This window comes from Artemia sp. Qi Xiang Cuo, chromosome 4, assembly GCF_049724085.1.
Source record: "Artemia sp. Qi Xiang Cuo chromosome 4, ASM4972408v1, whole genome shotgun sequence".
In the NCBI taxonomy this organism is placed as follows: Eukaryota; Metazoa; Arthropoda; class Branchiopoda; order Anostraca; family Artemiidae; genus Artemia; species Artemia sp. Qi Xiang Cuo.
In genome coordinates this window covers 23,090,945-23,114,182 of record NC_142797.1, presented here as the reverse complement: position 1 = coordinate 23,114,182, position 23,238 = coordinate 23,090,945, and the positions used below count along the sequence as shown (strand labels likewise).

General features: G+C 37.0%; 1 protein-coding gene across 1 annotated transcript in view; it reads left to right on the top strand.

The window, feature by feature from the left end:
- The first annotated feature begins 3,543 nt into the window (after nucleotides 1–3,543).
- The window catches only part of LOC148952893 (uncharacterized), a 448,257-nt gene continuing 428,562 nt past the window's right edge, over nucleotides 3,544–23,238 (top strand). The window contains exons 1-3 of the mRNA XM_089088146.1: nucleotides 3,544–3,573; nucleotides 6,496–6,642; nucleotides 10,865–11,011. Of these exons, the coding sequence (XP_088944272.1) occupies nucleotides 6,501–6,642; nucleotides 10,865–11,011 (289 nt within the window). The 5' untranslated portion in view covers nucleotides 3,544–3,573; nucleotides 6,496–6,500. The remainder of the gene's footprint in view (nucleotides 3,574–6,495; nucleotides 6,643–10,864; nucleotides 11,012–23,238) is intronic.

The following is a 23,238-nucleotide window of genomic DNA, read 5'->3' as shown; positions in this document are numbered from 1 at the left end:
CGTGGAACGAACCTATCAAATGCATCTTTTATAACCTCTCGGATGAACTCAAAAGCAACATCCACATTCGCATTCCTAGACTGAAGCTCCTCAACAATAGAAACGGAACGGACAAAGTCTTGAATTTTATCGCAACGACCCTTGCTATAATCATTATAAAGTTTAGAACTAGAGTTCACCGCTGCACTTACATTAATTGATAGAGACATAACTACACGGTCGCTTTTACCTAGAGGTGGCAGTATCTTAAGGTCTAGTATGTCATCCGGAGATTTTGTGATCACGAAATCTAGTACATGGGGAGAGGAATTACTTTTGAGTCTTGTGGGATCAACAACATGCTGGTGCAGAAAGCTGTCCTGTAAGGTTTGCACAAGTTTAAAAGCAAAACTCTGGTCCGTCCCTGACGTAGCTTGGGATAACCAGTCAATATCGGGCGCATTGAAGTCACCAAGAATAAGAATTTTTGAGGAAACAGACGAAAGGTACGACAGATAACTCAGCAGACGATCATCAATTAACATACTAAATACATTTCTGGATGGGCTTTGATATGTGCCTGCAATCCTCACATTTTGGGATACTCCTAGCAACTTAATTTCCACACTAATTACTTCACTTTATTCCTTAGTAAACGAAACATCAACTTCTGCATATTTCAATGTAGACAACGACGAAACATAAATACAAATTCCTCTTTTCATATGCTTGTTGTATACTATATTATAGGCACTCAGTTTAAAGAAATATGCTTCGGGGTTGAGGCTGTGGTTTGGAAGCACCTCTGTCACGATAACTATATCAGGTTTCTGCAAATTTACCAAAGAATATAGTTCATAAGTTTGTTTGAAAGTACATCAGCATTTTTATGCAACAGGGAGAGGTTATTTTTCCATTTCATGCCTGGAGAGGGCCGTTTGTCCCAAATATTACTTTGAGAAACGTTACCTTCTAACTGTCTATTTATACTGGTTATATTGTAGGGTAAAACATTTAATGTTCCATTCCAGCTGGAAGGGCTGCACGAATCTGACCGTTTTTTGGAACTACAGAGTTCCTACGGATAACCAAATCAGCTTCGCCCTGTGCACGCCTGGCCTGTTACTCCTCATATAACTTTGCTCTTTTCTGACGGTCAGTCTTCGAGACATCTTTTCGGAACTGAATCGAACCTGACCCTTTTCTTTCGTAAGACTTTTGTATAATCATCTTCTTTGTCTTGAAATCTGGGACTGAGAACAATATGGGAACAGGGCTTTTTTCGGTAATGGTGGTTACAACTTGGCTTTGCTGACTCCTCAGACGACGGACATTAGAGACGCTTATGTTTGGGAGCTCATAATCACTCGCAAGATATTTTTTGATGCAGAGTTCATCATTTGTCTGAGGGGGGACACCAAATACAACAATATATAGCTTGCGACGCTGACGGTCTCTATCATCTGCAACCATCTGTTTAACTTTGGTTTCAAGCTGCATCTCAAGATCTTTTTTCAACGTCTCATGGTTCGTTTACACATTGCGGAAATCCGACCGCATCTGTTCGAACTATGGCTAAAATAACGCTGCGTTTTAAGGCAAAGATTTCAAATTATTGCAACAGCATGACCTATATTCTTACCCTCTTCTGAAAACTGTTAAACAATAGAGAGCCAAATGACACCGTTTTTCTTAGTTTTCTTATAGCCTGGGTGCGCAGGATCATAGAAGCTGGGTGTAGCATTGAACCAAAGTTATAAGATCGTGTAGTTTTTGATAATCCATACTCATGATTTTATTCATTTAAAAATCTTGCCAAGATTACTCCTGATTTGACCAAAACGTTGCGGAAAGCTAGAGATTTTTTTAGCACAAAAACGGACGGAATTTCCGCACGGATTGCTAAATCCGCATGAATTTCCGCAATGTGTAAACGAACCATCAATCTCCGACTGATGGTTCGTTTACACAATGCGGAAATTCATGCGGATTTAGCAATCCGTGCGGAAATTCCGTCCGTTTTTGTGCTAGAAAATCTCTAGCTTTCCGCAACGTTTTGGTCAAATCAGGACGGAATCTTGGCAAGATTTTTAAATGAATAAATCATGATGATGGATTATTAAAAACTACAGGATTTTATAACTTTGATTCAAGGCTACACCCAGATTCGATGATCCTGCGCGGTGCGCACCCAGGCTATAAGAAAACTAAGAAAAACAGTGTCATTTGGCTCTCTATTGTTCAACAGCTTTCAGAAGAGGGTAAGAACAGAGGTCATGCTGTTGCAATAATTTGAAATCTTTGCCTTAAAACGCAGCGTTATTTTAGCCATAGTTCGAACAGATACGGGCGGATTTCCGCATGGATTTCCGCAATGTGTAAACGAACCATGAACCAAATTCTGGACAGTGTCCTTGTGAAACAAGGGAGACTGTTCAAGGGTTGTCAAACGGCTTTCAACATTACCAAAACGGTTTTCAATGTAGGTGGTTAGCCGTTCTCGCAGTTCAGAAAATGCTTCTTTTACTGCATCTTTAACTTTGGTGTCCAGTTCATTTACTGCACTAAGAGTTGACCGAAATAGTTCGAAAGTCTTGTTCATAAATTTTTGAATATCGTCAAAGAAACCTGTCACTTGTGGGTTACCTTTGCAAACTGGGCATTTCCAGTCACAACCTACTCGCCGTGTCATTTTAGTTAGTAGAGAGTATTCAGCCTCTGACATTTCCAGATGATCAATGCATATCCAAAGGCTACATCCGTTACAGTTCATAGCACTTGAATCTATATCTAAACTCTCATCACATGTTGCGCACATATCGGTTCCTTTTTTGGGGCACTGACGAGGTCTCTTTGGTGGCATTATGTTCAAGCTTCAAGGATTATAAGGTAGACAAGACCTGTGGGAAGTGCAACACACAAATCACCTGATCCCAGCAGTTTAAGGATAAAAATCCCGCTAGTACTATCCGGCTCTTTAATGTTTGTTGTTGTTCCCTTCTGCACAGGCTGTCTCCGAAAAATGCAGCTTGATGGTTCGTTTACACATTGCGGAAATTCATGCGGATTTAGCAATCCGTGTGGAAATTCCGTCCGTTTTCGTGCTAGAAAAAATCTCTAGCTTTCCGCAACGTTTTGGTCAAATCATGGTTCGTTTACACATTACAGAAATCCTTCCGTTTCTGTTCGAACTATGGCTAAAATAACACTGCGTTTTAAGGCAAAGATTTCAAATTATTGCAACAGCATGACCTATGTTCTTACCCTCTTCCGAAAGCTGTTGAACAATCGAGACCCAAATGACACCGTTTTGTTTTCTTATAGCCTGGGTGTGTAGGATCATAGAAGCTGGGTGTAGCCTTGAACCAAAGTTATAAGATCGTGTAGTTTTTGATAATCCATACTCAAGATTTTATTCATTTAAAAATCTGGCAAGATTTTTAAATGAATAAAATCAGGAGTATGTATTATCGAAAACTACACGATCTTGTAACTTGGGTTCAAGGCTAAACCCGGCTTCTTTGATCCTGCGCACCCAGGCTATAAGAAAAACGGTGTCATTTGGCTCTATTGCTCAACAGCTTTCAGAAGAGAGTAAGAACAAAGGTCATGCTGTTGCAATAATTTGAAATCTTTGCCTTTAAACGCAGCATTATTTTAGCCATAGTTTGAACAGAAACGGACGGATTTCCGCATGGATTTCCGCAATGTGTAAAAGAACCATGAATTTTAACGTCGAAAATGCGTAAAAAGGCTGAGCTAATTTAATCTATAATAATAAAAATATAATATTTGGCTATATTTGCCACTTTGTATTTTCAGAAGAAACAGGTGTACTTGAAGTAATCCTTTATTTGTTTAGAATCCTTTGTTTGTTTTAATTTGATTTCAAACACAATGGATTAATTCTCATGGGAATAAAAAATAAAATATCGGTAAAATTCTACTTTAGTTACTTTTGGCTATCTTGGAAAGGGGTTGGGTTAGGAAAATGAAACTTTCAGGGATGGATGTACATGCTAAGGTTTGTCCCGGGAAGGTAGAGATTATCTCTTGAATACTCTTTTGAAATAGGCTACATCACGTCCTAGATTGTGAGTCTGTTTTTCCTGTTTAGGAAAGACAAATATTGATCAAAATAATTGTCTGAGTACATTGTCTTCTTGACATGCAAAATGATCCTAGTTAACATGTTTTCAAGGAGAAGAATCTTTATCCTCACTTCTTTTTCCAACTTTGCTATAAAATTTAGGAAAAAAGCCATGTTGTTTATCAAAAACATGGCTTATCCTAATTTGAGCATAATATCTATTCTGTAAAATTTCATTCACTTACTTAACAACTTTCCTAGACTGTAAAAAGATCCTAGACTGCAGTTGAACCACTCAATCAAGCATGGACACCCACCAAAAATATTATTGGGGGAAGGGCACCAGAATAGCAATGATGAAGGGAGGAGGAGGAGGAGGGGAATACATCTGAAGATAAAAGGTTATATGCATAATTTTCGTGATTTAAGGTAATAAAATTCTCAAGGAAAAAAGAAAAGTACTTAATTTTTACATACAAAATGAAGCAAAATTCAACAAATTTTTAAATGGTAAAGATTACTGGCAAAAAGATAAATTTTTTTAATGAATACTTATGTATTATACTGCCAACACTCAAGAAGTGAAGTTAAGTTAGTCTTAATGAAAAATACCAAAACATAATAAAAATATAATACTTCAGAAACATCTATCACTGGCCTACTACGTCTTTTTCTTTACTATGGTGTATCAGAGCAATATTAATCTTGATCATAAATCAATAGGCTTCATATATGTTGGGTGGGGGTACTCACTTGCAATATTTGTAGCTATTCAGTAAAATTATGACCCCAAGTACAATAGATCTGCTGCTTCACTATATAAATTGACTATTTAGAAATATAAGAACTAATACAATAGCAAGATGAAAATACTGACACCACAATCACCAAAACTTCAAATTGCAAAAATCTTATTTATGGTCAATTTCACCCACTCAATTCCTAGATTAGTGAAAAAGATGACCTTGACAAATAAATCTATCTAATTAAATACTAAAAAATGTCTACCACGGTCTACACAAAACTAAGTAACTATAGCGCTTTGATTATTGCTTTTAACTGTTTAAACAACAAAGTAACTACAAAAAATTCACATGTTAATTTTGCTGGCCAATCAATTATAAATAAGTGCTGCAAAGTGATCCGAAAACTCGAGATTTATGACAATTTATTTGATAGTTTCCGTAGAATGTTTGATTTGAGTTTTTCAGATTTTCCTTTAACCAAAATAATTCATGCTCAGAAGGTTGTTCTGGTACATTTGACATTTGTATTGTTTCTCTCTGGATCCAAATTTCAGGAGAGCTGAATGGTTTAAAAACAATAAGTACTGAAAAATTATTTTCAATGAAGATTTCATATTTTGAAGGCATGTCATTGAAGGATTGGAATTTTTTCTGTGTTCAATGGCTTGGCTTAATTGACAATGGCTTCAGAAGTATATTAGTGAATGGTTTGTGTGATATAATTTGCAATGTCTCCTCTTTTCTGGAACCAGTATACCATTGGGCAAGGTCTATTATGCAAAATATAAGGTATATTTTCCTATGGGAAAAGGCATTAATGCCTTAGAAATCAGATATCTTGGTCAGAACTGTAAAAATCCCTGATTATCTTAGCACCAGATCCTGTGAAAGTTAACAAACAGCAAATTTAGTTGAACTCAGACTTTTTCATTTTATAAAATCAGAGCATATCTTATCCAATACTGCAGTGTTAAAACTATCCATCACTTTCCAAAGCCTTGTTTTAGATATCTAATTAGTTCTACAGATACTTCTTACTGTAAAGCAATTCTTTTCTACATTTTAACATATGAAAGACATGGGTACTTTGTGAATTGTTGATTAAATAAAACAAGGTTGTAAAAATGCGGAAAAGTTAGTAAAATTTACAACCCTCACCCTAAACATTTTGTCTTGTGTCACTCTGCCTAAAGCTGGCATTTCACCAACATATTTCCTACTGCAGTGATAATTTCTGAACCCTCTGTTGCTCCACATTTGGATCACTTTGCTCTTTGCCCACAATTGCATCACCATCAATAACATGTCTGAACCTCACATTTCCTAAAGAGAACTGCCTTAATTTTTTTTTCTGAAGAAATAGAGTTTCAAAACAAAACCTTTTTTACCTTTTTTGAGAATAATGTAGTCACATTTTATTTTTAATTTTTTCAAGGGTTTAGTCATTCTTGTTTTGACCTGTTGGCAACCCTTGTAAGAGCCACAGAGAGTTGAATATTTTTTGGTTGCCCCTTTGGTCTCCTTTATTGTCTTCTAGACAATATGCTTGAGTTGTCTTCCATTGTGCTTGAGTTACGAGCCATGATTGATTTGATGTTCCCTCTGCTCTTAACTAGTATAGTTTACCATATCATGTCTTTTGTAGTGTAGTATGCATCATTCAATCACTTTGTCTTTTAGAAATCATGGATCCTTTGAAAATTGAGACTGATGAACCCTTGGAACATCCAAATTTTGTTCATTCATCCAATAATTTGGATGTTCCTAAAAGCAGTTCCCACAGCTCATCCCAGCTTCTGGTTGGTTCTTTTACATTGGAGGAAGAAGGTATGCTCTCAAAGAGAAAGAGTGCAAAAGCCTCTTTTTTTTATTTTGTACTTGGGTAATTTTTTATAAAATGAAACTGGCACATATGAAACCTATCAGGATTATTCCTTTCATTGGTGGGAGCAGCTGCTTATTTTTTTTTTTTTTTGGATGACTGAGGATATTAATTTGAAACTTTGTTGCCACTACAATTACCACATCTGCTCATGCAATTTAACTTAATTAAAAGGGTGTAAGTGTATCCAGGTTGTCAAAGAGCATAGATAGAATTTTTTGGGAATGGTATTAAGTTTATTTTTCAGGCCAAAATGAGTAGGTGTAAAACAAAGCTTTTTGTGTCCAGATTTTCAAAAGTGTATGTTGTTACAAAATTGTCAAAAAATTTTATCCTACATACAAATAGCAAGCTAAACTATGGATTCTTATAGGAAAAAACAGAAAAGACATAAAATACCATTTTCTTTTTCCATGAATAAGACTAAATCAATAAAAAACGAACCTAAAATAAATTGAAAACTTTTCCTATAAAATAAGTTTTTCAAAGAAAAGTAAATAGCTCAATTAAATAAAAAATTAGAAGAAATAAATTCAAATAATCTTCCAACTGTAAAACATTCAAAAATCACCATCAATAAATAAATAAAATTCGAAAACAAACAGACGTTTTTATGAATAACAGAGTCAAATTCAGAAAGAGCTGAAATTAATATGAGTAGGGCTGACAATCCCCATGCCTTCTCAACACCAACACATAATTTGTATTTTACTGAAAAAAAAGTTGAATATGTATTGACAGTCTGATATATGTACATATTAAAGTAAAAAAAATGAAAATAGACAGCTGAATATTGTGAGGTTCCTGGTCAAAAAGTTGAAATTTTAATATAAATACAAAAAAAATTTGAGTCCTTTCAAAATTCCTCCATTTCAGGATTTTAATACAACATCCCTGTTTAGGCAAGTAGACTTTCTCTGTGCCAAAGTTATTGGTTTTTTTTCTGTTTCTGATTTATCTTATAGTATTAAGAATCAAATATATTCAAAACTAAAGAAAAGACGTTTTTTTTTATCCTAACTAAACTTACTTAGCATTCAAACAAACCTATCATTCAACCTACATTTTTGCATGGTGAGCTTAAACTTTATTGCATGCTGATAATAGCAGGCTATGTGTAATGCATGTTCCAATCAGTTGTAATTTGAAATTTTTGCAAGATCTGTTGTTAGAAAAGAAGGGAAAAAAATTTTGTGTGTAAATTGTTCCCTAGAGTCTGTTTTAGACTTAGAGAAAATGAGTTGGGGAGGGCAGCAGAGGTCTCAAGTATTTTGTAGTCTTTTCTCTTTTCTTTTGGTTTACCTAGATTTATCATCAAAATTTATAACAGCTATTTCTATTCTACAGATTAATTTTGAATATTGTTGTATTCTCCAAAATTTGAAATTTACAATAAAAGCCCAAATAATGTGTACAAGGCAATTTTCATGCCAAGGCTTCTCTTTTGAGAGAATAAACATAGGGATCATTGTATAGTTTACTATATTTTTTATCTTGCCATGTGTTCTGTAATGCTTTTTTTGTCATTTAATAACTTATCTTTCCGAAATCACAGATCCTTTGCAAATTAAGAATGACAAGCTCATGAAACTTGCAAATTTTTCTCAATCATCCTATGGTTTGGACACCCCTAAGAGTATCTTCTGCAGCTCTTCTCAGGTTCTGGTTGGCTCTTTCACATTAAATGAAGAAGGTATGCTTTCAAACAGGAAGAATGCAAAAGTCTTTCCATCCTTTTGTTTATTTTGAATTAGGTTACTATTTTTGTCAAACAAAGCATAAAGTGGTATTTCGACACACTTGGTCTCAGTCTTTATGAATCTTGACGCGATTTTAATTTTTGGAATGTGTAAAGACTGTAGAGAAAATGCTCGGAGTCTCTAGATCCGCCCAGAAGCAAAATTCGTCATTAAAAAAAACAGGAAAAATAAACCCTGGGTGCAAATTGTTCACTAGAGTCTATTCTAGACTAAGAGAAAATAAACATGGGAAGGGGTATCACATATTTTTTAGGCTTTTCTATTTTGTTCTGCCTAGAATCACGATAAAAATAATTACATTGAAAATTGTTCCTGGATCTTGTTTGAAAGCACAAACTTTCAGAGTACATTACTCAGCGAAAAAAAAGAAGACAATATATTGTTGTTGTCAGCAATGTTCAGATATTTGGAGGTAAACAAATCATTTATATTTTATAAATCATTTTTAATTTATATTTTTCCCTGAGCTCGTGTCCTTTGATGATATATCCTCCTTTTTCTAAGTAAAGACTTTGGCTCCTTTTCTGTCCAAAAAAAGTTGTGCCATTTTTTGTAAAGCTAGGCCTATAACTTTTTATTGCTCATTTAAAATGTGTTTTTAATTATCATTGCCTATCACAGTCTGTAAGTTAACATCGATTTACTATAGTTCAATGCATCTTCCTAAACACTCTTTTCTTAGCCTAATTATACAGAAGAGAAAAATTTTTAAACTTGGGAAATGACTCTTTTGAATGTAAATTGAAAACCAAATCTTGAATCAGGTCCAAATATAGCGTGCAAATTAAGTGCAAATCAAGTACTGGCTGACTCGGTGACAAAAGAGATTTATCTGATTTTGTGCTAAAAATAGTTAGTGCTTACAGGATGTACAAAAATTTGTACATACTCCTAATAAATTTTATTTTGTCCTTACTCCTTGCCAATTTTTTTAAAAGAAAGTTAGCGAGATAGTATTTTGTTAATTAGCTGATTTGGACACTATATGACAACTCCCTTAGACTGGTGAGACTGACGACTTTCAGGATTCACACCCATTCTTTACCTTTTTCAAGAAAGTATTCAGATCCGCTTGAAACTTATGTGGGAAATACTTTGAACCAAGGGATGCTTTTCAGAGGCTTACACCACCCCCTAACACTGCCCACCTTTTGCTTGCTCTTAATTCATTCATGGTGGTAATTTTGGTCAATTATCTCGTATGCCTCAAATTTTTTAAAGTCAATGAATTTCTGAACTTGAAAAAGTTGAACCCTGCTTGCACCCCAACCGTAAAGATAAGAGGTCTCAGCACTCTTAGGCCAAGTTATTAGCAGTTCAACAAACATGCTCCTTGGCTATTTGTGTTTATTCAAATGATCTAATCTATGATCTGAGGCATATATTTGGACTTTGGTACTCCTTCCTCCTAAACAAAACTATAAGTAGAAAGGTGCATACACTACAACTCTTCTTTGAAGAAGAAATTGGTAAAGATTTTTTAATTCTTAAAGGGAGGGGGAACAGTGGTAGATTTTGTCAGAAAATGCTCTACGTTGAAAAATTACTGGCAATTTTAAGATAAAACTCATCCAAATTTAATTAAACATGTAAATTTTCCATTCTTCCCAACTAGTACCTAGCAGATAGTGAGTACATTTGGCAACTAATGCTTGAAACTGACATAGTTCATCAGTAGATTTGGTGAAGAAATGCTTCAAGCCAAAAACTGCTGGTAGTTTTAAGCTAAAAATTCTTCCCTAAATTGTCATTGACAGCACAGGTGACCCTTGTATTCACGCCACCCAGTTTAGATTTTGCCTAATCACAATTGAACCAATCTAACATTAACCAACACATTAAAACAAACGTCTCCCAGCCGAAACAGCTCATAATAATCTCTTCTACAAACTGTTTCTTTTTCAGTTAAACAGGATTTGCAGAGTGTAAAACAAAACCAAAAATGTTCAAATCAAATATTTTTTCCAACACTTATAGAGAAAAAACAAATGCATAATTTGTTGCAATAATGTTGTACCATTTCAGTATAAGTAAAGTACGTAACCAAAAATCTATCAAAATATGGCCACACAACAGCTTAAAAGTAAAGTTTCACATGACACAGTTGAAACTTAGCTGGCCAGTAATTAAATTTTTTTTTTTCAATACTTTTATTTTCTTCAAGGTAGAATAAAAAGAGAATACCTTCTTCCTTTAATGTGAAAGAGCCGACAACAAAGAGCCAACAAGAGCCTGAGATGAGTTGCATTTCAATACTTGAAATGTAGAATAAAAGCCAAAGCAAGATGCACGGGACAATTTTCAAGCCAAAGTTTCTTCTTCAAGAGAATGCAACAAAGGGTTCATTTCACGTTTTGCCATTTGTTCTGTTGTGCTCTTTGTGTCATTCTGTCACTTTATCTTTCAGAAAATTTGGATCCTTTACAAATCAAGAATGATGAGCCCATGAAAGTTTCAAATTTTTCTCATTCATCTTATGACTTGGACACTCCAAAGAGTAGTTCTTGCAACTCATCCCAGGCTCTTGTTGGCTCTTTCACACTAAAGAAAGAAGGTATGCTTTCGATTTTAATATTTGGAGAATATCAAATAGAAAGAATACAAAGGCCTTTTATTTCTTTGTTTATTTATATTAGGCTAATTTTTTTTATCAAATAAAGCATAAACATTGTCAGAAAAGCAACCATGGTATTTGGAAAGAGCATAGAATAAGGAATCTAAAGGTACTACTTTATTATATTAACGTGTTCCCTTTAAGTGTAGTCAACCACAGCAAGTTTACCTAATAGGGTTGAGTTAAACAGGGGCTGGGTTGAATGAGGGCTGAGTTAAACATTGGCTTGATTTCGAGGGGGGTTGATTGGCACAGGGTTGATTTGAATGGAGTTTAGCTGAACGGGGTTGAGTTAAAATCGGGTTAAGTCAAACAAGGATTGAGTTGAACGTGGGTTGACTTAATTGGGTTGAACCAAATAGGGGCTAAGCTGCATGCGCACCAGTAAGTTTGTTCAGAATAATCGAAATGTCCAATATAGATTCCTCCGAGGATGACATAACCTACTCTACCCTAAGAGCAAGGCCCTTTATTATCCACATTGCTCATTTTTTAATGACATGTATTTAGTAGAAAAAGGGGGGGGGGTACAATGCACCTTTTTTCAACCAAAATTTTTCGATCTGCATGTGTGAACATTCATACGGGGCTTCCCAGCCTAGGTGGTAACCAAAAAGATTTAAGACAAAAAAATCTAGGTGTTTTTTAGAATTTATTAAATACTGATTTTGGTGGGCATGAAATGAAGTCGTCAGAATTTTGTTAGGTGGATTCGAGTCTGAATTCAATTTGTTAGAGTTATTTGCTAACAATGTTTACTAATATTTTTTTTCTCGCTGAAATGCAATTTCTATCAAAATTGTTAGCTGACAATTGTCTATAGAACGATTGATTGACGACTATTGTTAGGTAATCTCTATAACAATTAAAAAAATGAAAATTTTTCCAGAATTTTAATTTATGTAATGTGTGAAGAATACAAAGAAAATTCTTGGAGTCTCTAGATGCTTCCAGAAGTCTTAATAGAATAATATTAATTAATAAACGAAAAATCAGTAAATTAACTAGCCTGCAGAGGGAATTATTGCAAAAATCGTCATAAAATAACAAGAATAAAATTTTGGTTGCAAATTGTTCACTAGAGTCTGTTCTAGACTTAGAGAAAAAGAGGGAAGGGGAGTTTCAGAATACATTATTGAGAGGCAAAACAATAAAAAAGAAAAAAAAACATGGAAAATTGTCAGCAATGCGTAGACATTTGGAGTTTTAGGGATCATTTAAAATTTCTTCTGAAAAACGTGTTTGTAAGGTTTCCAAATAGCTTTTCTAACGGTATGTATTTTTCCTGAGCTTATTACCCGTGATGATATACCCTCTTTTCTCTTTTTAAAGACTTCAGACCCTTTTTTGTTCAAAAAAAGTTAAGTTATTTCTTGTAAAGATAAAACAGTCTATTGTTTTATCTTTTTAACTTTCCAACTTTTTAAATGAAAGATAGCTTTCCTACTTTTAATGTAGTTCAATGCCTCTTCCAATGCATCAATACTTTATATTCTTCTTAGCCTTCTAGTGTTGAAACTTGAAGAGAAAACTGTTGAAACTTGGGAGATCAACATTAAAATATAAATTGAAAACCAAGTCTTGAATCTGGTCCAAATTGAGTATGCTGTTCAGGTTGAGCATGCAGATCAGGTTGCAATCAAATGTAGATTGACTTAGTGACAATAGAGATATTATCTGATTTTTGCTAAAAATAGCAATTGGTTTTTTGCTAAAAATAACATTTTGTTTGGATAAGAAACATGGAATATAAAACCTTCCCCCACTGCCAACTTTTAAGCAGAAAGAAAGGCTGGTCTTTTTTTTTACTAACTGGTTTGGAAACTATAAGACAAGTGCTTTAGGCTGGTGAAAATAACAGTTTTCAGTGATATGCACCCATTCTTTACGCTTTTTAAGAAAGTGCTCAGTTCTGCTTGAAACTTATATGGGAAATGCTTCGAACCATTGGATATTTTTTTTTTTTTTTGAGGATTACACCACCCCGAAAAACTGCCCAGTCTTTGCTGGCTCTTAATTTTTAAATGAGGATTTTTTTTGGTCCAGTAGGCTATCTCATATGCTTCAAATCTTCTAAATTCGGTTAATTCCTGAACGCGAAAAAATTGAGCAGAATTTTCAATTATATAAATTGTGGCCTTAGGTGGAAGGGGCCTTAATGAATTTTTTTTAATGTACCAGATATCTTAAATCTTTTAATTGATGGACCTTTGTTTTGGCTAATATTTTCACCAGTTTTTATTTACTAATTTTTTCCAACCCTAACTATTTTATGAATTTCCTTTTTGGTTTTTAGTCCAAATTGAAATCATCCTCTGCAAGCTATATGGGGATAAGTCAAGTGAGTGCATTATCGAGTCATGACCTGTGAATACTGTAAAGGATTTTTTAAAAGATCACAAAGCAGCAGTGTAAACTATGAATGCCCCCGAGAAAAGAATTGTGTTATTGTGGACTGAAAAAATGTTTGGCACTGGGAATGTCTACAGGTGTTAAATTTGTCCTTTTTCAAGGTACTTTCATTCCAATAAATTGATTGAACAGTAAGGGGGGGGTAGTAGAATATCAGTCACAAAGCAAGTTTTGTTTCGTAATATTTCCCCTTGCAGGACAATGGGTTGCTCGCCTTCCTGTTTTGAAAGGCTAACTAAAATGACGTCTTTTTTTATAAATAGCTTTTAAAACCCTGCCATAGGTTTTAGTGAAGGCTAAATAGTATTATGTAGCCAACATGAGCACACAGTAGATAAAACCTTCAGACATAACTATACAAAACAGTTGCTTATAATCTTTTGTGAGAGTCTGAGAAATCCCCTCCCTCAAAAAAGAAACAAATTTGAAGTTGTCAAAATTTAATAATTGATATGGCTATTTGACCGGGGGGGGGGGATGTAAACCCAAGCCAGAAAGCTCTGAAGTTGTAATATAGATAGTTTACTGCACCGATTCTCAACAGTTTTTTTTATGCTCTACCTTTCTAACCTGGAATCTTACTGCTTGGTAAATTAATATTGACTATCGGCTGATGATTTAACTACCTTACATTTTATTCCCATGAAAGTTTCAAATTTATCTCATCCATTCTATGGTTTGGACACTCCTGAGAGCAGCTCTTGCACCTTGTCTTATGCTCTGGTTGGCTCTTTCACATAAATGAAGAAGGTATGATTTCAAACAGAAAGAATGTAAAAGTTTTTCTATCCTTTTGTTTATTGGAAAATAGGCTAATTTTTGTTATCAAATAAAGCATAAAGTGGTATTTCGACACACTTGGTTTGTGAAAACTTGGTCGTTATAAATCTTGACGTGATTTTAATTTTTGGAATGTGTAAAGACTATAGAGAAAATGCTTGGAGTCTCTAGATCTGCCCAGAAGACTTAACTAAAGAAATTATAGCAAAATTCGTCATTAAAAAAAAACAAGAAAAATAAACCCTGGGTGCAAATTGTTCGCTAGAGTCTATTCTAGACTAAGAGAAAATAAACATGGGAAGGGGTATCACATATTTTTTAGGCTTTTCTATTTTGTTCTGCCTAGAATCACGATAAAAATAATTACATTGAAAAATGTTCCTGGATCTTGTTTGAAAGCTCAAACTTTCAGAATAGATTACTAAGAGAGAAAAAAGAAGAAAATATATTGTCATTGTCGGCAAGGTTCAGACATTTGGAGGTAAAGAAATCATTTAAATCATTTATATTTCACAAATTATATTTCATTTATATTTATCTCTGAGCTCATGTCTCCTGATGATATATCCTCTTTTCTCGAATTAAAGACTTCGGCCTGTCTTCTGTCCAAAACAAAGAAGAGATATAATGTGAAACTTGGGAAATGGCTCTTTTGAATCATAGGCTACACATTAGTGCTGCCTACGTAAAAACCGATGTCGGTACAATGTGTTTTTTTCTTCTTTTTCTTCAGTCGGGCACTTCATATCCAAGGAGTTGTCATAAATACTTCGAAAAGGGCTTATTTGATTGAAAATTTAAATTGCTAGTTCTCCTTTTAATAGTCGAAAGTGATTGGAGAGCAACTAGCCCCCCCACGCCCATCACTCCCCCAAACACATCCAATCAAAATTTTGAGATAACCATTTTGTTCAGCGTAGTTGATTTCCAAATAGAAAATATGTTTTTGAGGAGGACACTCCCTCACAACCCTCAGGGCAAGGGTTTTAAGTTATGCCCTGGGGGCATATAAAGTTTTAATAGAAGGTGTTGTCTTAGAAACTTCAAAAAAGGCTCATTCGATTGGAAATTCAAAGGGATAGTGGCCTTTTCAATAGTCGAAAGTGATTGGGGGCCAACTAGGCCCCCCCCCCCCACGCCCATCATATCCCCAAACACATCCAATCAAAATTTTGAGATAACCATTTTGTTCAGCTTAGTTGATTTCCAGACAGAAAATATGTTTTTGAGGAGGACACTCACACACAGCCCTCAGGGCAAGGGTTTGAAGTTATGCCCTGGGGGCCTATAAGGTTTTTAAAGAAGACGTTGTTGTAGAAACTTCAAAAAAAGCTTATTCGATTGGAAATTCAAAGGGCTTGTGTCCTTTTTAATTGTCGAAAGTGATTGTAGGGCACCTAGCCCCCCCCCGCCCTGCCCATCATTCCCCCCAACACATCCCATAAAAATTTTGAGAGCCATTTTGTTCATCGTAGTTGATTTCCAGATAGAAAATATATTTTTGAGGAATACACTCCCCACAACCCTCAGGGCGAGGATTATAAGTTATGCCCTGGGGGCATATAAGGTTTTTATTGAAATCTTTGTTGTAGAAACTTGAAAAAGGGCTCATTTGATTTGAAATTCAAAAGGATAGTACCCTTTTTAATAGTCGAAAGTGATTGGAGGGCAACTAACCCCCCTCTCACGCCCACCTTTTCCCCAAACACATCGAATCAAAATTTTTAGATAGCCTTTTTATTTAACGTAGTTGAAAGTATTGGAAATTAGGTCTTTAAGGATGACAACCCCTCCCCCCACAGCCTTCAGGGAAAGGGTTGTAAGTTATGCCCTGGGGCATAGAAGGTTCATATTGAAATCGTTGTCGTAGAAACTTCAAAAGGGCTCATTCAATTAGAAATTAAAAAGGTTACTACCTTTTTTAATAGTTGAAAGTGATTGGATAGCGACTAACGCCCCTCTCACGCCCACCATTTTCCCAAAACCATCCAATCAAAATTTTGAGATATCCATTTTGTTCATCGAAGTTGAACGTTCTGAAAATTAGGTCTTTTAGGATGATAACCCCCTCAGAGCCCTCAGTGCAATGGTGATAAGTTATGCTCTAGGGGCATATAAGGTTTATATAGAAAGTTGTTGTATAAATCATAGGCATCCCGATCGCGCTGCCTAAGCAAAGAACGGGGACACTCGAGAACGAGACAAAAAATGGGGACTAACTAAAGAGGGGGACAATCCCCCACAACCCTCAGGGGAAGGGTTTTAAGTTATGCCCTGGGGGCATATAAGAACGCTGATGGCACAATGTATTATTTATTAATTTTTTCCTTTAGAGCAGGGCAGTTCGTATCGAAGAATTTGTCCTAGAAACTTCGAAAAGAGCTCATTCAATTGGAAATTTGAGTGGCTTGTGCCCTTTTTAATAGTTGAAAGTGATTGGAAGGCGACTAATACCCCTCTTACGCCCACCATTTCCTCAAACATGTCCAATCAAAATTTTTAGATAGCCATATTGTTTAACGTAGTTGAAAGTTTTGGAAATTCGAAAAGGGCTCATTCGATTGGAAATTCGGGTGGCTAGTGCCCTTTTTAATAGTCGAAAGTGATTGGAGGGCCACTAGCCCCCCCCCACCCCACGCCCATCAATCCCTCAAACACAACCAAATAAAATTTTGAGATAGCCTTTATGTTCAACGGAGTTGATTTCCAGATAGAAAATATCTTTTTGAGGAGGACACTCCCCCACAACCCTCGGGGCAAGGGTTTTAAGTTATGCCTTGAGGGCATATAAGGTTTTTATAGAAGGTGCTGTCGTAGAAACTTCAAAACAGGCTCATTCGATTGGAAATTCAAAGGGTCGGTGCCCTTTTTAATAGTCAAAGTGATTGGAGGGCAACTAGCTCCCCCCCCCCCCGCCCATCATTCCCCCAAACACATCCAATTAAAATTTTGAGATAGCCATTTTGTTCAGTGTAGTTGATTTCCAGATATAAAATATGTTTTTGAGGAGGACACTCCCCCATAACCCTCAGGGAAAGGGTTTTAAGTTATGCCCTGGGGGCATATAAGGTTTTTAAAGGAGTCGTTGTCGTAGAAACTTCAAAACAGGCTCATTCGATTGGAAATTCAAAGGGCTAGTGACATTCTTAATAGTCAAAAGTGTTTGTAGGGCACCTAGCCCCCCCCCCCACTCCCATCATTCCCCCAAAAACATCCAATCTAAATTTTTAGATAGCCATTTTGTTCAGCGTAGTTGATTTCCAGATAGAATATATGTTTTTGAGGAGGACACCCCCCCCCCCCCACGACCCTCAGGGCAAGGGTTTTAAATTATGCCCTGGGGGCATATACGGTTTTTTATAGAAGACGTTGTCGTAGAAACTTCAAAACGGGCTCATTCGATTGGAAATTCGAAGGGCTAGTAATCTTTTTAATAGTCGAAAGTGATTGGAGGGCAACTAGCCCCCCATGCTCATCATTCCCCCAAACACATCCAATCAAAATTTTGAGATAGCCATTTTTTTCAGCGTAGATAGAAAATATCTTTTTGAGGGGGACACTCCCCCACAACCCTCGGGGAAAGGGTTTTAAGTTAAGCCCTGAGGGCATATAAGGTTTTTATAGTAGGCGCTGTCTTAGAAACTTCAAAAAAGGCTCATTCGACTGAGATTTCAAAGGAATAGTGCCCTTTACTATTGTTGAAAGTGATTGGAGGGCACGTAGGGCCCCCCCCCGCCCATCATTCCCCCAAACACATCCATTTAAAATTTTGAGATATCCATTTGTTCAGTGTAGTTGATTTCCAGATAGAAAATATGTTTTTGAGGAGGACACTCCCCCATAACCCTCAGGGCAAGGGCTTTACGTTATGCCCGGGGGGCATATAAGGTTTTTATAGAAGGTGATGTCGTAGAAACTTCAAAACAGGCTCATTCGATTGGAAATTCAAAGGGCTAGTGTGCTTTTTAATAGTCGAAAGTGATTGTAAGCCACCTAGCCCCCCCCCCCCCCACGCCCATCATTCCCCCAAACACATCAATTCAACATTTTGAGATAGCCATTTTGTTCAGCGTAGTTGATTTCCAGATAGAAAATATGTTTTTGAGGAGGTCACTCCCCCACGACCCTCAGGGCAAGGGTTTCAAATTATGCCCTGGGGGCATATATGGTTTTTATAGAAGGTGTTGTCGTAGAAACTTCAAAACAGGCTCATTCGATTGGAAATTAGAAGGGCTAGTAATCTTTTTAATTGTCGAAAGTGATTGGAGGGCAACTAGCACCCCCCCATGCTCATCATTCCCCCAAACACATCCAATCAAAATTTTGAGATAGCCATTTTGTTCAGCGTAGTTGATTTCCAGATAGAAATTATGTTTTTGAGGAGGACACTCCACCAGAGCCCTCAGGGCTAGGGTTTCAAGTTATGCCCTGGGGGCATAGAAGGTTTTTAAAGAAGGCGTTGTCGTAGAAACTTCAAAAAAGGCTCACTCGATTGGAAATTCAAAGGGTTAGTGCCCTTTTCAATAGTCGAATGTGAGTGGTGGGCAACTAGCCCCCCCCCCCCCCCCCACGCCCATCATTTCCCCAAACACATCCAATCAAAATTTTGAGATAACCATTTTGTTCAGTATAGTTGATTTCCAGATAGAAAATATGTTTTTGAGGAGGTCACCCCCCCCACGACCCTCAGGGCAAGGGTTTTAAATTATGCCCTGGGGGCGTATAAGGTTTTTTATAGAAAACGTTGTCGTAGAAACTTCAAAACAGGCTCATTCGATTGGAAATTAGAAGGGCTAGTAATCTTTTTAATTGTCGACAGTGATTGGAGGGCAACTAGCCCCCCATACCCATCATTCCCCCAAACACATCCAATGAAAATTTTGAGATAGCCATTTTGTTCAGCGTAGATAGAAAATTTGTTTTTCTATCAAGTGATTGGGGGGCAACTAGCCCCCCCCCCCCACGCCCATCATTTCCCCAAACACATCCAATCAAAATTTTGAGATAACCATTTTGTTCAGTATAGTTGATTTCCAGATAGAAAATATGTTTTTGAGGAGGACACTCCCCCACAGCCCTCAGGGCTAGGGTTTCAAGTTATGCCCTGGGTGCATAGAAGGTTTTTAAAGAAGGTGTTGTCGTAGAAACTTAAAAAAAAGCTTATTCGATTGGAGATTCAAAGGGCTTGTGCCCTTTTTAATAGTCGAAAGTGATTGGAGGGAAATAGCCCCAGCCCCCCCCCCGCCCATCATTCCTCCATCAACACATCCCATAAAAATTTTGAGAGAGCCATTTTGTTCATCGTAGTTGATTTCCAGATAGAAAATATATTTTTGAGGAGGACACTCCCCCACAACCCTCAGGGCAAGGATTATAAGTTATGCCCTGGGGGCATATAAGGCTTTTATGAAACTTGAAAAGTTTCATAAACTTGAACAATCACTTTCGACTATTAAAAAGGGCAGTAGCCATTTTAATATCCAATCGAATGAGCCTGTTTTGAAGTTTCTACGACAGCGCCTTCTATAAAAACCTTATATGCCCTCAGGGCAGAACTTAAAACCCTTTCCCCGAGGGTTGTGGGGGAGTGTCCTCCTCAAAAAGATTTTTTCTATCTACTCTGAACAAAATGGCTATCTCAAAATTTTAATTGGATGTGTTTGGGGGATTGATGGGTGGGGGGGAGCTAGTTGCCCTCAAATCACTTTCGACTATTAAAAAGGGCACTAGCTCTTTGAATTTCCAATCGAATGAGCCTGTTTTGAAGTTTCTACGACAGCGCCTTCTATAAAAACCTTATATGCCCCCAGGGCATAACTTAAAACCCTTGCCCCGACGGTTGTGGGGGAGTATCCTCCTCAAAAAGATATGTTATATCTGGAAATCCACTACACTGAACAAAATGGCTATCTCAAAATTTTAATTGGATGCGTTTGGGGTGAATGATGGGCGTGGGGGGGCTAGTTGCCCTCCAATTACTTTCGACTATTAAAATGGACACTAGCCACCCCAATTTCCAATCGAATGAGCCATTTTCGAAGTTTATACGACAATTCCTTCGATGTGAAGTACCTGTCGAAGAAAAAAAAACACATTGTGGCCACATCGTTATTTACTTAGGCAGCGCTAGCGCGCTGCCTATTAAAATATCAAACCTTCCAATCACTTGCGACTATTAAAAAGGGCACTATGCCTTTAGATTTCCAATCGAATGAGCCCTTTTTGAAATGACAACGCTTTCCATAAACACCTTATATGACCCCAGGGCATAAATTACAACCTTTACCCTAAAGTCTGTTAGAGTAGTTATCATCCTCTAAAACCGAATTTCCTCACCTTTCAACTATGTTAAACAACATGGATATATCAAAATTTTTGATTGGATGTGTTTGGGGAAATGGTGGGCGTGAGAGGGATGTTAGTCGCCTTCCAATCACATTCGACCATTAAAAAGGACACAAGCCATTCCAGTTTTCAATTGAATGAGCGCTTTTTGAAGTTTCTACGACAACTTCTTCGATACGAAGTGCCCTGCTCTAAAGGAAAAAATTAATAAATAATACATTGTGCCAACATCGTTCTTATATGCCCCCAGGGCATAACTTAAAAGGGCACTATTAAAAAGGGCACTAGCTCTTTGAATTTCCAATAAATTGATCCCCTTTTGAAGTTTCTACGACAACACCTTCTATAAAAACCTTATATACCCCATGGGTACAACTTAAAAACCTTTCCCTGAGGGTTGTGGGGAAGTGTCCTCCTCAAAAACATATTTTTATCTGGAAATCAACTACGCTGAACAAAATGGTTATCTCAAAATTTTAATTGGATGTCTTTGGGGGAATGATGGGCGTGGGGGGGGGCTAGTTGCCCTCCAATCACTTTCAACTATTAAAAAAGGCACTAGCCCTTTCAATTTCCAATTGAATGAGCCCTTTCGAAGTTTCTACGACAACGCTTTCAATAAAAACTTTATATGCCCCAGGGCATAACTTACAACCCTTACCCTGAAGGCTGTGGGGGGAGGGGTTGTCATCCTTAAAGACCTAATTTGAAAAACTTTAAACTACGTTGAATAAATGGCTATCTAAAAATTTTGATTGGATGTGTTTGGGGAAAAGGTGGACGTGAGAGGGGGGTTAGTTGCTCTCAAATCACATTCGACTATTAAAAAGGGTATCTTCCCTTTGAATTTCAAATCGAATGAGCCCTTTTTCAAGTTTCTTGAAAAATATAGGTTTTCGATTAAACCCTCGGGGAAAGGGTTTTAAGTTATGCCCTGAGGGCATATAAGGTTTTTATAGAAGGCGCTGTCGTAGAAACTTCAAAACAGGCTCATTCGATTGGTAATTCAAAGGGCTAGTGCCCTTTTTAATAGTCGAAAGTGATTGGGGGCAACTCGGCCCCCCCCCCCCCGCCCATCATGCCCCCAAACACATCCAATTAAAATTTTGAGATAGCCATTTTGTTCAGTGTAGTTGATTTCCAGATATAAAATATGTTTTTGAGGAGGACACTCCCCCATAACCCTCAGGGAAAGGGTTTTAAGTTATGCCCTGGGGGCATATTAGGTTTTTATAGAAGGCGTTGTCGTAGAAACTTCAAAACAGGCTCATTCGATTGGAAATTCAAAGGGCTTGTGACCTTTTTAATAGTCGAAAGTGTTTGTAGGGCACCTAGCCCCCCCCCCCACTCCCATCATTCCCCCAAACACATCCAATCTAAATTTTGAGATAGCCATTTTGTTCAGCGTAGTTGATTTCCAGATAGAAAATATGTTTTTGAGGAGGTCACCTCCCCCCACGACCCTCAGGGCAAGGGTTTTAAATTATGCCCTGGGGGCATATACGGTTTTTTATAGAAAAAGGCTAGTGTCCTTTTTAATGGTCGAAAGTGATTGTAGGGCACCTAGCCCCCCCCACGCCCATCATTCCCCCAAACACATCAATTCAAAATTTTGAGATAGCCATTTTGTTCAGCGTAGGTGATTTGCAGATGGAAAATATGTTTTTAAGGAGATCACTCACCCACGACCCTCAGGGCAAGGTTTTTAAATTATGCCCTGGGGGCATATACGGTTTTTATAGAAGGCGCTGTCGTAGAAACTTCAAAAGAGGTTCATTCGATTGGAAATTCAAAGGGCTAGTAATCTTTTTAATAGTCGAAATTGTTTGGTGGGCAACTAGGCCCCCCCCCCATGCTCATCATTCCCCCGAACACATCCAATCGAAATTTTGAGATAGCAATTTTGTTCACCGTATTTGATTTTCAGATATACAATATATTTATAAGGAGAATACTCCCCTACATCCTTCCAGGCATGGTTTTGAAAATATGCCCTGGGGGCATCTATGGTTTCAAAAGACGTTATCGTCGTAAAAAATTCGAAAAAGGCTCAGTTAATTTGAAATTAAAAAGGATAGTGCCCGTTTTAATAGTAGAAAGTGATTGGGGGGCAACTAGCCCCCCCCCCACGCCCCTCGGTTCCCCCAACACATCCAATCCAAATTTTGTGATAGCTATTTTGTTCAGCATAGTTGATTTCCAGATAGAAAATATTTTTTTGAGGAGGACTCTCTCCCACAGTCCCCAGGGCAAGGGTTTAAAGTTATGCCCTGGGGGCATATAAGGTTTTTAAAGAAGGCGTTGTCGTAGAAACTTCAAAAAAAGCTTATTTGATTGGAAATTCAAAGGGCTTGTGCCCTTTTTAATAGTCGAAAGTGATTGGAGGGCAACTAGCCTCACCCCCCAACGTCCATCATTCCCCCATCAACACATCCCATAAAAATTTTGAGAGAGCCATTTTGTTCATCGTAGTTGATTTCCAGATAGAAAATATATTTTTGAGGAGTACACTCCCCCACAGCCCTCACGGCAAGGATTCTAAGTTATGCCCTGGGGGCATATACGGCTTTTATTGAAATCGTAGTCATAAAAACTTGAAAAAGGACTCATTCTATTTAAAATTCAAAGGG